This window comes from Mobula hypostoma, chromosome 5, assembly GCF_963921235.1.
Source record: "Mobula hypostoma chromosome 5, sMobHyp1.1, whole genome shotgun sequence".
NCBI classification, from domain to species: Eukaryota; Metazoa; Chordata; class Chondrichthyes; order Myliobatiformes; family Myliobatidae; genus Mobula; species Mobula hypostoma.
This window is the reverse complement of record NC_086101.1, coordinates 7,186,464-7,202,117: the sequence shown is the minus strand read 5'-3', so window position 1 is coordinate 7,202,117 and position 15,654 is coordinate 7,186,464. Positions and strand designations below refer to the sequence as shown.

General features: G+C 45.8%; 1 protein-coding gene across 6 annotated transcripts; it reads right to left on the bottom strand.

The window, feature by feature from the left end:
• Nucleotides 1-29: 29 nt before the first annotated feature.
• On the bottom strand, nucleotides 30-15,624 carry LOC134346540 (nuclear factor 7, brain-like). Of its 6 annotated transcripts, none has more exons than XM_063047953.1 (6): nucleotides 14,206-15,624; nucleotides 14,034-14,129; nucleotides 11,115-11,137; nucleotides 10,905-11,020; nucleotides 9,109-9,220; nucleotides 30-199 (listed from the first exon to the last, which is right to left on the bottom strand). In XM_063047953.1, the coding sequence occupies exons 1-6, from the start codon at nucleotides 14,611-14,613 to the stop codon at nucleotides 163-165; spliced, it is 792 nt and encodes a 263-aa protein (XP_062904023.1). In that variant the 5' UTR covers nucleotides 14,614-15,624; the 3' UTR covers nucleotides 30-162. The 6 variants fall into 6 exon arrangements, 3 of the variants coding, with proteins under 3 accessions (XP_062904023.1, XP_062904022.1, XP_062904024.1); XR_010017945.1 differs by lacking the exon at nucleotides 9,109-9,220 and adding an exon at nucleotides 12,408-12,657 and having other exon boundaries at nucleotides 178-199; XR_010017946.1 differs by lacking the exon at nucleotides 9,109-9,220 and adding an exon at nucleotides 12,444-12,657 and having other exon boundaries at nucleotides 178-199.
• Between the last annotated feature and the right edge of the window lie 30 nt (nucleotides 15,625-15,654).

The following is a 15,654-nucleotide window of genomic DNA, read 5'->3' as shown; positions in this document are numbered from 1 at the left end:
TCACAGGGAAGCCCAATCCTTTCTTTCGGACTTGGGATGGAGACTGGCTGAGAATCTGCTGTAGTCGCACTCCAGGTCAGTAAATGGTCCCAGAACCAGCATCCGGAGCGGGCTTGAGGAGCCTTGGGGCTGATAACAAGTTGACACGGCATGGGTCTCATGTTAACTCCAAAACTCTGCAATGTGAACCCTAACGGGCCTGGAAGTGGAAAGTGAGAAATGGAAAGTCAATGGGACTATGCAGAATAACTGTTCAGCTCAGACTAGACGAGTCGAAGGACACTACTCTATGACATTCACTCTATGAAAGCTACTGAGATGTGCCCTGGCATTTCCTGGTTTTAACACATTGCCTGTATCCATAATGGGAAATGAAATATTTTTGTGAATTTATGAATATATTTTAGTTCACAAATAAACTCTATTCATAAAATATTGATGTATGATTCATATATGTAAAATTACTAAGGCAAAAAACACAACAAGGCCTCCGTGGATTCATTATATCCATTATACAGAGAGGCTTTGAGGAAAGAGAAGCAGAATAAATGGTGTAAAGACAGTAAGGTAGAAGGGCTGAAATGTGTGTACCTCAATGCAAGAAGCATCAGGAACAAAGGTGATGAACTGCGAGCTTGGATACATACATGGAATTATGATGTAGTGGCCATTACAGAGACTTGGCTGGCACCAGGGCAGGAATGGATTCTCAATATTCCTGGATTTCAGTGCTTTAACAGGGATAGAAAGGGTGGAAAAAGGGGAGGAGGGGTGGCATTACTGGTTAGGGATACTATTACAGCTACAGAAAGGGTGGGTAATGTAGCAGGATCCTCTTTTGAGTCAATATGGGTGGAAGTCAGGAACAGGAAGGGAGCAGTTACTCTACTGGGGGTATCCTATAGGCCCCCTGGTAGCAGCAGAGATACAGAGGAGCAGATTGGGAGGCAGATTTTGGAAAGGTGCAAAAATAACAGGGTTGTTATCATGGGTGACTTTAACTTCCCTAATATTGATTGGCACCTGATTAGTTCCAAGGGTTTAGATGGGGCAGAGTTCGTTAAGTGTGTCCAGGATGGATTCCTGTCACAGTATGTGGACAGGCTGACCAGGGGGAATGCCATACTAGATCTAGTACTAGGTAATGAACTGGGTCAGGTCACAGATCTCTCAGTGGGTGAGCATCTGGGGGACAGTGACCACCGCTCCCTGGCCTTTATAATTATCATGGAAAAGGATAGAATCAAAGAGGACAGGAAATTTTTTAATTGAGGAAAGGCAAATTATGAGGCTATAATGCTAGAAATGCGGGTGTGAATTGGGATGATGTTTTTGCAGGGAAATGTACTGTGGACATGTGGTCGATGTTTAGAGATCTCTTGCGGGATGTAAGGGATAAAATTGTACCGGTGAGGAAGATAAAAAATGGTAGGGTGAAGGAACCATGGGTGACAAGTGAGGTGGAAAATCTAGTCAGGAGGAAGAAGGCAGCATACATGAGGTTTAGGAAGCAAGGATCAGATGGGTCTATTGAGGAATATAGGGAAGCAAGAAAGGAGCTTAAGAAGGGGCTGAGAAGAGCAAGAAGGGGGAATGAGAAGGCCTTGGCGAGTAGGGTAAAGGAAAACCCCAAGGCATTCTTCAATTATGTGAAGAACAAAAGGATGACAGGAGTGAAGGTAGGACCAATTAGAGATAAAGGTGGAAAGATGTGCCTGGAGGCTGTGGAAGTGTGCGAGGTCCTCAATGAATACTTCTCTTCGGTATTCACCAATGAGAGGGAACTTGATGATGGTGAGGACGATATGAGTGAGGTTGATGTTCTGGAGCATGCTGATATTAAGGGAGAGGAGGTGTTGGAGTTGTTAAAATACATTGGGACAGATAAGTCCCCGGTGCCTGACGGAATATTCCCCAGGCTGCTCCAGGAGGCGAGAGAAGAGATTGCTGAGCCTCTGGCTAGGATCTTTATGCCCTCGTTGTCCACGGGAATGGTACCGGAGGACTGGAGGGAGGCGAATGTTGTTCCCTTGTTCAAAAAAGGTAGTAGGGATAGTCCGGGTAATTATAGACCAGTGAGCCTTACGTCAGTGGTGGGAAAGCTGTTGGAAAAGATTCTTAGAGATAGGATCTATAGGCATTTAGAGAATCATGGTCTGATCAGGGACAGTCAGCATGGCTTTGTGATGGGCAGATCATGTCTAACAAGCCTGATAGAGTTCTTTGAGGAGGTGACCAGGCATATAGATGAGGGTAGTGCAGTGGAGGTGATCTATATGGATTTTAGTAAGGCATTTGACAAGGTTCCACACGGTAGGCTTATTCAGAAAGTTAGAAAGCATGGGATCCAGGGAAGTTTGGCCAGGTGGATTCAGAATTGGCTTGCCTGCAGAAGGCAGAGGGTGGTGGTGGAGGGAGTACATTCAGATTGGAGGATTGTGACTAGTGGTGTCCCACAAGGATCTGTTCTGGGACATTCTACTTTTCGTGATTTTTATTAACGACCTGGATGTGGGGGTAGAAGGGTGGGTTGGCAAGTTTGCAGACGACACAAAGGTTGGTGGTGTTGTAGATAGTGTAGAGGATTGTCAAAGATTGCAGAGAGACATTGATAGGATGCCGAAGTGGGCTGAGAAGTGGCAGATGGAGTTCAACCCGGAGAAGTGTGAGGTGGTACACTTTGGAAGGACAAACTCCAAGGCAGAGTACAAAGTAAATGGCAGGATACTTGGTAGTGTGGAGGAGCAGTGGGATCTCGGGGTACATGTCCACAGATCCCCGAAAGTTGCCTCACAGGCGGATAGGGTAGTTAAGAAAGCTTATGAGGTGTTAGCTTTCATAAGTCGAGGGATAGAGTTTAAGAGTCACGATGTAATGATGCAGCTCTATAAAACTCTGGTTAGGCCACACTTGGAGTATTGTGTCCAGTTCTGGTCACCTCACTATAGGAAGGATGTGGAAGCATTGGAAAGGGTACAGAGGAGATTTACCAGGATGCTGCCTGGTTTAGAAAGTATGCATTATGATCAGAGATTAAGGGAGCTAGGGCTTTACTCTTTGGAGAGAAGGAGGATGAGAGGAGACATGATAGAGGTGTACAAGATAATAAGAGGAATAGATAGAGTGGATAGCAAGCGCCTCTTCCCCAGGGCACCACTGCTCAATACAAGAGGACATGGCTTTAAGGTAAGAGGTGGGAAGTTCAAGGGGGATATTAGAGGAAGGTTTTTTACTCAGAAAGTGGTTGGTGCGTGGAATGCACTGCCTGAGTCAGTGGTGGATGCAGATACACTAGTGAAGTTTAAGAGACTACTAGACAGGTATATGGAGGAATCTAAGGTGGGGGCTTATATGGGAGGCAGGGTTTGAGGGTTGGCACAACATTGTGGGCCAAAGGGCCTGTACTGTGCTGTACTATTCTATATTCTATGTTCTATTATATCATCTAGCCTACAAAGTCATAGTCATCCAGTTATTACATTCCACACACCGAACATCAGCGTGCTTAGTGTGCCTTCAAATGCTGGCAGAGCGTTAGACAGGACTCAGCACCTGAGCGTTCCGTGGCAACAGGAACTTCAGGGTGTGTCTGTTCCCTATAAAACTTCTGTGTTAGCACATAGCGAGTCACACCTGCGACGTGCCAGGTGGCAGCAGGTGTGTACACACTCACTGCCCACTTCATTAAGCACCGCCGTGTACCCAATAAAACGGCCACAGTGGTGGAAGCCGGTGTGGTCTTCTGCTGCTCTTGTCCACCCACTTCAACGATCGACGTGCTGTACGTATAGAGATGCCTTTCTCCTCACCGCTGTTGTAACAGGTGGTTATCTGAGTTACTGCTGTCTTCCCGTCAGCTCAAACTAGTCTGGCCATTCTTCGCTGACAATATGTTTTCACCCACAGAACTGCTGCAGACTGGATTTGTTTGCACTCCAAATGTGCTGGTTTCTGCCCACAGTGCAAAGATGCACCTGGTGGTAGGGCAATTGGTCATTGTGAATTGTCCTGTGGTTAGGCTAGGGTGGCATAGATGGATTGCTGGGAGGTGCAGCTCAGTGGACTGAGAGGGTCTCTTCTGTGCTCTATATCTAAAATAATAATTTCCTTTCTCTGGTTCATAGAATAGCACAGTACAGGCCCTTCGGCCCACAATGTTGTGCTGACCCTCAAACCCTGCCTCCCATATAAGCCCCCACCTTAGATTCCTCCATATACCTGTCTAGTAGTCTCTTAAACTTCACTAGTGTATCTGCCTCCACCACTGACTCAGGCAGTGCATTCCATGCACCAACCACTCTCTGAGTAAAAAACTTTCCTCTAATATCCCCCTTGAACTTCCCACCCCTTACCTTAAAGCCATGTCCTCTTGTATTGAGCAGTGGTGCCCTGGGGAAGAGGTGCTGGCTATCCACTCTATCTATTCCTCTTATTATCTTGTACATTATCTTGTTCCATCTGCCTTCCTTCCTCAGTAGAAGAGATCACATTATCACCTCCCTAATTTATTACATTCCTGCACGAGCAGCCTTTCTTTCCAGTTTTACCTCCCCACTCTTCCTCCCTAACTCCCCCAAGCCCCCCCCATCTCACTCCGCTGCCCTTTAATCCACATCACCTATCTGCATCTGTCAGCCTCCCTTCCCATCTCCGCTCGGGCTCCTCCCTTCTCGTCTCCTCTCGGGCTCCTCCCTTCTCATCTCCTCTCGGGCTCCCCCCCCCCCACCCCTTCATGTTCCATTTTATTGATTTATTCATTGAAGTACAGAACTTTTGCTACTTAGGAAGTTGGGTGTCATCAGATGGCAGGTGCGACTTGGACATCAAAAGAAGAATAGGGATGGCAAAAGACACCTTTACGAGAATGAAGAGTAGACTGACCAACACTAAACTAGGCATGACAACCCGCCTCAGAGTACTGAAATGTTACGTTTATCCAGTTATGTTATATGGATCAGAGTGTTGGACAATATCTAGTAACATGAGGAAACGAATTGTAGCAGCAGAGATGGGTTTTTGAGGAGGATTCAGAGAATATCATGGATGAAACAAATATCTAACGAGGACGTCATGAACAGAGCAAACACAAAAAGAGAAATAATGTATGAGATCATGAAAAGGCAATGTAACTTCATTGGACATGTGATTAGGAAAGAGGAGTTAGAATGCACGGTAATTATGGGAAAAATTGAAGGGAAGAAAGCAAGAGGAAGACAAAGACAAACGATGATGGAGACAGCAGCCAGAGAACTGGAAATGAATAGCAATGACCCGTTTGACCAGTGATCCACTTGACTCGAAACAGGAGTGTGTGGGCCATGGCAGTCAAAGCTCAAACTGGGCACGGCCCCTGATGATGATGATGATGCTGATGACAGTGTGGATTAGGCCCTTCTGGCCCTTCGAGCCACACCTCCAAGCAACTCCCTGGTTTAACCCTAGCCGAATCAGGGGACAACTTACAATGACCAATGAATCTACCAACTGATACCTCTTTGTAGAGTGGGAGGAAACCGGAGCACCCGGAGGAAATCCACACGGTCACGGGGAGAAGGTACAAACAGGGTCAGGAATTGAACCCGTAGTGTAAAGCGTTGTGCTAACCTCTCCGCTACCCTGCTGCCCACTTGTCACCTCCCACCCATTCTGACGTCTTTACTCCACCATCTTCTCTCTCCGCTCTGCATGGTCTCGGGAGGAAACTCTTAATTTCTTCTCTCTCACAGAAGCTGCTCAACCTGCTGAGTTCCTCCAGTGGTATGTGAGTTCTCCAGATTCCAGCATCTGTGTTCTTTCGGGTCTCCCTTCATTTTGATTTCTCTTGTGTTCTCCCCATCCTGCCCTCCGCACCGCTCTCATACTTTCTATCACTCTCCTTGCCCTTACCTTCCCATCCTTTTTCTTCTCCATTGACCATGCCCCTAAACAGATCATAAAAACAAATACTTGGCAGAAGCTTGCTATCAATTTATTGTGCCCCCCGCCCCCCCAAGTTCCTGTGAAACCCCGGTAAGCCACCCAATTGCGCTGAAGCCGAGTGGCCTCGGATCAGGCCTCTGATTGGACTGTGCAGCCTGAGTCCACACCAAAAACACGCCACTGCCCCCAATCCCCAGGACTTCTCTAATTATCTGCTTCTCCCCACTGTCTCCACCACCCCGGATGTGGAAACGGCGAATCTGGAGTTGGAAGTGACAGAGGATCGAAAGCCCAGAGGAATCTCCCTGACACTGGGAGGAGGCTCACAGCCTGGCTTGTGTGCTGAGATAGGAGTGATTCACATTGGGGAGCCATTACTGGAAAGAGAACACGTCGGAAAATCGGTGGAGGAGACGGGAGGGAAAGAGTGGCCCATCTTATCGGAGGATGGAGTCTGGCATCTCGGGCAGAGTGATGATGGGTTTTATGTTCTCACCTCCCCTCGGTCCCGTCTCCCTACCGGTCCTGTCCCCCAGAGTGTGGGAGTTTATCACAGTTACGAGTCTGGGACAGTTTCTTTTTACAATGCCGAGAACAAATCACATCCCCTTCACTGGGAACATGGAGGAACTTTGTATGGATGAAAACAGCCGGCGAAGGATCAGCTCCGGATCTGTGAAAGTGTTGGGGTTTGGTGGCCAGAGCCCAACGGTTGTGGGGCGGGAACCCTGTGGACAGTGGGTTGATGCCGATCAAGTTCCACACAGCCAACAAACTCTGCATTATGAAACTCCCCAATGACCATCAAATAAACGGTGAGATATAACATTCATCCTCCACCCCACAGTGCAATGCTAAGTGTCCATAACAATTCGTGCTTTTCTAAATGCGAGTAAATCACACCCAAAAAAATTCTCTCCAATAATTCCTCTACCACGAATGCAAGGCTTAGTGGCCTTAGACTTCCTAGATTGGTTTCAGTAAGGCATTTGATAAGCTTCCTCATGCAGGGCTCCTTCAGAAAGTAAGGAGGCATGGAATCCAAGGAGACCTTGCATAGAGGGTTCAGAATTGACTTGCCCACAGAAGTCAAAGGGTGGTTGTAGATGGTACATATTCTACATGGAGGTCGGTGACCAGTGGTGTTCCACAGGGATCTGTTCTGGGGCTCCTCCTCTTTGTGATTTTTATAAATGACCTGGATGAGGAAGTAGAAGGGTGGGTTAGTAAGTTTGCTGATGACACAAAGGTTGGGGGTGTTGTGGATAGTGTGGAGGGTTGTCAGAGGTTACAGCGGGACATTGATAAGATGCAGAACTGGGCTGAGAAGTGGCAGATAGACTTCAACACAGATAAGTGTGAATGGTTCATTTCAGTAGGTCAAATTTGAAGACAGGATATAATATTAATGGTAAGACTATTGGTAGTGTGGAGGGTCAGAGAGATCTTTGGGTCCAAGTTTGTAGGATACTCAAATCTGCAAAACAAAGTGAAAAACCAGAGCTAGTCGAAAAACAAACAATTAGACATAAAGGGTAAACTCAACATACCCATGAGGTGACACTGAGAATATACAATGCACATATTTATTTTATATAGGCATCCGTAAGTCTCATGAGACCATGGATTTGCGCCTTGGAAGGTTTCCAAGGCGCAGGCCTAGGCAGGGTTGTATGGAAGACCAGCAGTTGCCCATGCTGCAAGTCTCCCCTCTCCACGACACCGATATTGTCCAAGCGAAGGGCATTAGGACCCATACAGCTTGGCACCGGTGTCATCACAGAGCAATGTGTGGTTAAGTGCCTTGCTCAAGGACACACACGCTGCCTTGGCCAAGGCTCGAACTAGAGACCTGCAAATCACTAGACGAATGCCTTAACCATTTGGCCACGCACAATGCACATACTTATCCGAAAACAACCTCTGGTTGTGACACAATAGGATTGTAAGAATGAAGGGTGGGGGGAGGGAAGGGAATGTTGACTCAGACCATGAGAGGCCTGTGTCGGGCATTTTCATGCCTTACAAAGCGCAGATTGGAAGTCTGTGTGGGGCGCCACTCCTCACACAGACACTAGAGCAATGTGTGGTTAAGAGTCTTGCTCAAGGACACAAACACGCTGCCACAGCTGAGGCTCGAACTAGCGACCTTCAGATCACTAGACGAACGCCTTAACCACTTGGCCACGTGCCCAATGAAGAGAGTTGCACGGTTTATTCTCATAAATATTCTTATTCTGAATAAAGTTTATTTTGAATACAAAAAAATATGCACATTTGTGGTGGCACAGTACCAGCAACTTGGTTTGAATTCTCAGTGCTCTCCATAAGGAGCTTGTATGTTCTCCCTGTGACCGCATGGGTTTCCTCTGGGTGCTCCAGTTTCCACAGTCTGTCCAAAGACAGACTGTTAATAGGTTAATTGGTCAGATGGGTGTAGAAGTGCATCAAGGGCTTGTGCTCGCACTGCAAATGAATAGGACCGATAACACTGCAAATTATACACTCAACCACGCGACAGAAGTTAAAAAAATACACTGTTTTTGATTTGGATTTATATTTCTTGCATATATGTGGACTTTTTACCAATAAAGCTGATTTTTGAAATACAAAATGATCATCTCAGTCTTTATATTTTCACAGCAGAATATTTCCCATTGACAGATGCTATGTATGTGTGAAAGTTAATGGATTGACAATTCTAATTTGTTTTCTACATTTCCTTCCGTTGACCGGTTTTATTTTCAAGCTCACTAGGCTTGCTCAATGCAGAGATCAGGAGCGGAACCGGAGCAGATTGTCAGCCACTGGTTTTCATCCCAAGTCCAGAAGAAAGGAAAAAGTTTCTCTGTGAATTTATTCCCAGTGAAGGTGTAGAGATGGGACTTGGTTTCTGCATTATAAAAGGAAAGTATCCCTGACTCGATTCTGAGATAAATTCCCAGCCTCCCAAGGGATGGATCAACAGGGAGGAGGGACGGAGGAGAAGTGTTTGCATGAAACTCATCACCAGCCCGCTCAATGACCCAGACGCCATTCACAGTTGTCATTTTGACCTCTCTCTTCCTCTCCACGGACTCCGCGGCAACTCCCAGACACCAGCCCCAATTCTCCCCCAGTTCCACCTCCCAGTAATGCCTCCCCGACGTAAATCCCTCCGATCCCAGAGCACAGGGCCAGATTATAAACCTCTTCCCAGTGTCAGGAGGACTGATGCAATTTTGGGTCCATCTCACGCTCTTCTGATCCTCAGATACCTCGAGCCATGGACCCACGGTTTCCATATCCAGGGTCACAGAGTCTGGGGAGTGGGCAAGAGAAGTAGACAATTAGAGAGTCTGCGCGAATCAGATGGAGATTGGAGCAGCATGACCATAGGACCAGGGAAGATTCATGCATCCGACATAAATGCTTATCTTCACTTAACTTAACTATGCTTCACTTCACTATGTCAGATTCACTTAACTATGTCAGATGGACAACAAACCTCTGCCAATGTTCATTCTGATCTGTAAAGCAGAGATGGCGAGACGAAAGTGGTGCTAGGGGACTGAGAATGAGGTAGGACAGCAGAGGAGAGCAGAAGGGGAAAGCAGTGAATGATTTGACACTGAAGACGCAGTTGGAAAGAAAGGTTGGCATCGTTCGAGTACAGTCGGGGTAATATTTCTTGTGATCGTTTTTGTCATTCGGAGCAGATCACTCTCCAAGAATCTACAACTCATGGTCTCTTTATTTACTTGTTTGTTATTTATTTCCTTGTTTATGTGTTTATTTATCTGTCCACCTACTTATGTACTTACCTATTTATTAATTTTTTTTCTCAGTTTAATCTGGTAAAACCTGAGGTACAGGCATAGCCAAGCATACTCATTCTAGGAACATTCTGACTACTCTAGTTGTGGTTAGTCTAGTGGCTTTCTGCAGATTCATGTAAATATTACCATGTCGGCCTAATTGTCCTTCAAGGGTAAAGCCCTCCCCACCACTAAGCTCATCTATATGAAGCTTTGTTGCAGGAAAGCAGCATCCATCATCAGAGATCCCCACCATCCACGATACGCTCCTTTCTCCCTGCTGCCATCAGGCAGACGGTACAGGAGTTTCAGGACCCAAACCACCAGGTTCAGGAACAGTTATTACCCCTAAACCATCAGGCTCCTGAACCAAAGGAGATAACTTCACTCAACTTTACAACTGGTGTAACAGGCAGTGGAGTTGACTCAGGTGTGTGTGTGTGGCTTCCACATATAAATCAAAGCAGTGGATTCCAGTACTAAGGGTGGATATTAACGTGGGTTTGCCCTCAGTAAGCTGATCCTCCTTCTTTGCAATTTGATGGGAACTTCGTTATGTTGACTTTATTAATTTCAGTTGATCTGCTACAGTGGCCAATGCAGGCTGTGGTCTAACAATTCCCTTTAGAATGATAACGGGGGTGATTTCACAACAGCTGGGAGGCTATTGTGGTCATCAGAGGAGAGAAGCGAGTTAACTAGCAGCGGGACTACACACGGGATGCAGTAAGTGTGCAGACGTCCATTGCTAAAACATCTGTGATCCGCAGGCATTTTTATAACAATTGCAGTCACCATATTGATAATAACTTTTTGTTTTGTCCGCAGTGTGTAAATTAACTGGACTTAAATTGCTCGGCGGCTGCAGCATTTGAAATGAAGTACCTGGAGCTTTATATATTGTGAATGAATAGAAGACATAGGGCTGTATTGGTGGAGCTGCGTTCTTGGATTGGTTGTGTCCATAGACCTGACATCTCAACGTGACTGTTTCAAAGTGATTCTTCCTTACAGGTGGCTTTGAGACTAGAATAACCTCTGTATTTCACTTGCCCTTCTTCTGCAGTTATTTGCTGACATCATGAATGTCACAGTAGCATATGGTGACAATTACGTACTTTGATGATACATTTACTTTGAACGCTGACCACCAATAAATCAGACAAAAATTAACAGGGTCAGTTTTACCTTGCTTAATGGCGTCAAGCATTTCTCTCAATGCTGCGTGAAGCAAAAACGGATGGTCGAATTTTGCGATCTGCAGCACGTCGACTGCTTCTGGCAATACACATTTCTCACTAATCCTGTGAATATTAAACAGCTGGTCTCAAAATGAACAGGAAATTTCTGACTTATTTCATAAAACCATGTAGATTTTCAGAATAGACAATATCCTACCTTGACTTCCGGCAAGCTTCCTCCTGAAATAAAGAAAGCACAGATCTCAACTGACTGAGGTTGACCGTTCATTACACCAGAAATTTTCACCAAGTCATCATAAATTGACAGAAATTCTAAATTCTGCATGACGCACAGAGAGCAGGCATAAATCTCTGAGAAACAAAACATGCGTTAAAGCACCAGGGTGAAGAAATGTTTGTGATAACAGAGAGGACACAACAAACAGGAAGGAGCGAACACACTTCTACCTCTATACAATGGAATGAATTATGTCATAGTGGATCTTAAATTGTCGGTAGATTTCATAAAAATTGCATGGAGAAATGGTATATGATGGTCTTTGATGGACACCATATCTCCACATACATTTCAGAAGTGAAATCAGGAAGGCGTGACCACAGAAATGTTAGAAGCAAATTTGTAAGGGGAAACTGGATGAATCCATGAGGGAAAATTAAATTAAAAGCGTTTTGGTTGGATGAAGTGGGAGGAAGTTCTTCTGAAATGGGAACATGGGCACAGAGCAGAATAGTCTATCTACGATCTTCAAAATGACATAATTCTATGCAGAATATATTTCAAAAACAGAGCAAATTACACCAAAATTTCTGAATATTATCAAGGGAAATCGGATATACATAAATCTACTGTACGTGTCATGTTCTGGAACTTAGCGTTAGTACCGAGCCGCAAAACAGTCCCTGTTACATCAGACACGTTGACAGCTTGCAGGTGCACTTGGATTTGAACGTCAGGTTGGGGGTATATTGGCCATAAGACATAGGGGAGAATTAGGCCATTGGCCCCCATCGAGCCTGCTCTGCCATTCTGTCATGCCTGATATATCAACCCCATTCTCCTGCCTCCTCCCCGTAATCTTTGACACCCTGTCTCATCAAGAGCTTATCAAGCTCTGTTTTAAATATATCCAATGACTTGGCTCCAGAGCTGTCTCTGGCTGAAGAAATTCCTACTCATCTCTGTTCTAAATCCTTCTATTCTGAGGCTGTGCCTTCTGGTCCTGGACACACCCACTAGACTCTTCCACTATTGGAAACATACCCTCCACATCCACTCTGCCTCGGACTTTCAATATTCGATATGTTTCAATGAGACGCACCGCCACCCCCCCCCCCCGGCCATTCTTCTAAAACATTGACCGAGGGAGATGCAGATAAAATCACACTCTATCAACGATGCAACATCTCATTCCACAAGTCGTCACAGGCATTTCCAAGACTGTACAGCTTTGCACCTACTGCTCTGTGACTGCACTTCGACTGAACTAACCTGAAGTATCATTGTTCACCTTCAGAAATACCACACCTTCTTGCTCCAATCGTTTCTGTAACTTTGAGACTTCCCGCTGTATAGAATTTAAATCCTCCTGAATCTCTCGAAGATTTTTCTCCATTCTGTTTAGAATCCTCTCCTCTTCGTCCTTGAGGTCTCTAAGCACGCGCTGCTCTTTCTCAGTGAGAATCTGGTGCATTTTAGCGAATTCAGATGTGACATGGAAATGCAGAATATGTGACTGTTCCTGTCGAATGAAAGGCGAGTACAGTATTGTTGTGAGGCACAGATGAGGGAGGCTGTAGGTGCTGGGAATCTGAGGAAACACGCACGAAACAGCAGGCTGGGAGCATCAGCACCTATAGGTGGAAATGAGCAGTCGACATTTTTAGACGAGATCCTTCATCAGGACTGGTAACACAGAGAGCAGAGGCCAGAACAAAAAGCGAGGGAAGTGGGCTGTGATTACGAGCTGGCAGTCAGCAAGTAAATCCAGGTGAGGGGGCGGGGGAGGGAATAATGTGAGAAATTGGGAGGTGATAGTTAAAAGATGAAGCAGCAGAAGAAGGACTCTGATAGGAGAGGAGAGTAGACCATGGAATAAAGGTAAGGAGGTGAGGAACGGGAAAGTATGCGTGATGTGTAAATCATGAGGATGGGGGGAGGTGCGTGAGTAAAGAAAGAAAGAGCCCAGTGGGTGAAGAGGAAATAAAGAAGGGAGTGGAAGACCGACGGGAGTGGTTACCCTGTGGTAAACCATATATATGTTGTAATTGGGTTAACTGTCTGGACACGCCCCTCTGTTGACTGCCCTTGTGGTTCCTCCCGCAGAACCCTGAATAAAGGTGATTTCGCCTTGCCCCTCCTCCTCAGACTGGGGGCAGGCACTCAGCATGGAAGACGTATTGTACAGCGAATAAAAGCCTTTCAGTATTTACCCAACTTCAGTCTTTTGGAGTTATTGAAGATGCTTCATACCCGAAGTCAGATAAATTGGCGTCAATGCCGTCAGTTTGGAGGTAAATAAGGTGGAGTATTGGGAACTGCTCCTCCACCCAGCATCTGGTCTCAACGTAACGTCAGAGGAGGGAGTGTACAGACATATCAGTGTGGGAACGGGAAGCAGAATTAAAATAGCTGGCAACCGAGAGATCCTTGCTTTTACAGTGGATGGAATGAAGGTGGGCAACCTCCGACGGGTCTCACCGATGTAGGGGAGGCTACACTGAAAGCACCGGAAACAGCAAAAGACCCCAGTGGATTGACATGTGAAGTGCTGTCTCCCCTAGAAGAACTGCTATAGGGCCCCGAATGGTGGTGATCGGTCCCAAGCACGGTTGAAAAAGTGCAGTTTGGCCATGAGACTAGAAACCCCATCCCGTAAAAACCCAAAATTGCAGAAACGCCAACGGAAACTCTAAAAACCTCATTCCTGGGACGGAAAGGATCTTAGTCTGGCCCAGGACAGAGGACGCTGGCGAACTGCCGTCAGCAGCCTCTGCCCCTAAGGGTGATGAGCTAGAAAGAATAATGGTGGTGAGGTCGCAGGTGTAGGGACAGGTTTTTTGTGATGCATAAGAGCAATAAATCGACACAAATTCACGCTTTAGAAGAAGTCCTTACCCTAAATTCAGAGATCTTCTGCCTCTGACGTTGCTCCATTTCTTGGATTACTGGCGTCCTTTTTGCGAGCGATTCTATGGAAGATTCGATCTGAGCCTGAAATGCAGTGTGTAAAAAAAGATATTGAAAATGTAATCCGATAATCACGTGATCAAACGGCCTTTCTATTTACCTTGTACATTTTCACAGCTTCTTTAATCGGCAGGAAGCGGTGGTCTCTGTGTTCCTGCGCATCTCTACAGATCACACAGATCAGTGTCTTGTCCGTCTCACAAAACAGCTTCAGTTCTTCCTCGTGTTCCTCGCAGTGAAGTTTACTTTCCTTCTCTTTCGGATTCAGGTTTAGTTTTCGAGCTTTCTCAGACAGATTTGCTAAGGCTCGATTGACCCTGAGGGTGCGGTCTGCAAACTCCTCTCTACATTCCGGGCAGGAGTTTCTCTCCTCCCTTTCCCAACACTGTGTGAGACAGGAGCGGCAGAAGTTGTGTCCGCACTCCAGTATAACCGGGTCGGTGAAGAAATCCAGGCAAATGGGACAACTTATTTCTTCGGTTAAGCTAACCAGCTGTATCGAAGCCATTTTGATTACCAACACTTCCTGATCCAGAATGCTTTAAGAGGGGAGTTACTTAACAATTGACGCTGCGGCAGAAATTTCCAGCGGGGTATTATGGGACACTTTTAAAGCATATATCCGTGGACAGATTATCTCCTATTCTGCTGGATTGAAAAAATGTATCAAGAACGAAATACGTTAATTGAGAAGATTAAAGAATTTGATAAGAAAGATGCCACTGCTCCCAGTGAGGAACTTTATAAACACAGAGTCGAACTTCAAATGGAACATAGTTTACTGTTAACATCTTCAATTGAAAATCAATTAATGAAAACAAGAAGCGTGTTTTATATACATAGTGATAAATCTGGTAAATTATTAGCTAATCAATTAAAAACTGCAAACACGAGGAAATCTGCAGATGCTGGAATTTCCAGCAACACACACAAAAGTTGCTGGTGACCGCAGCAGGCCAGGCAGCATCTCTAGGAAGAGGAGTTTCGGGCTGAGACCCTTTGTCAGGACTAACTGAAAGAAGAGCTAGTAAGAGATTTGAAAGGGGGAGGGGGAGGGGGAGGGGGAGGGGGAGATCCGAAATGATAGGAGAAGACAGGAGGTGGAGGGATGGAGCCAAGAGCTGGACAGGTGATTGGCAAAAGGGATATGAGAGGATCATGGGACAGGAGACCCAGGGAGAAGGAAAAGGGGGAGGGGGATGGGCGAGGAGTGTAGTGAGAGGGACAGAGGGAGAAAAAGGAGAGAGAGAAAAAATATTAAATAAATAAATAAATAACAGATGGAGTACAAAGGGGAGGTGGGGCATTAACGGAAGTTAGAGAAGTCAATGTTCATACCATCAGGTTGGAGGCTATGCAGATGGAATACAAGGTGTTGTTCCCCCAACCTGAGTGTGGCTTCATCTTGACAGTAGAGGAGGCCATGGATAGACATATCAGAATGGGAATGGGATGTGGAATTAAAATGTGCGGCCACTGGGAGATCCTAGTGTGAAAAAGTATGAATAAATGAGTTAACCTGATCAGCCATCGAGTTAGCCCCCACCCC

What these genes read in the sequence shown, in the direction of transcription:
- LOC134346540 (XM_063047952.1), bottom strand. Translation starts at nt 14,613, where the DNA reads ATGGCTTCGATACAGCTGGTTAGCTTAACCGAAGAAATAAGTTGTCCC. An exon ending in AAGCTGTGAAAATGTACAAG is followed by an intron (nt 14,130 to 14,205) that starts GTAAATAGAAAG and finishes ACTGCATTTCAG; the next exon opens with GCTCAGATCGAATCTTCCAT. An exon ending in AGAAGATCTCTGAATTTAGG is followed by an intron (nt 11,138 to 14,033) that starts GTAAGGACTTCT and finishes TCTTTATTTCAG; the next exon opens with GAGGAAGCTTGCCGGAAGTC.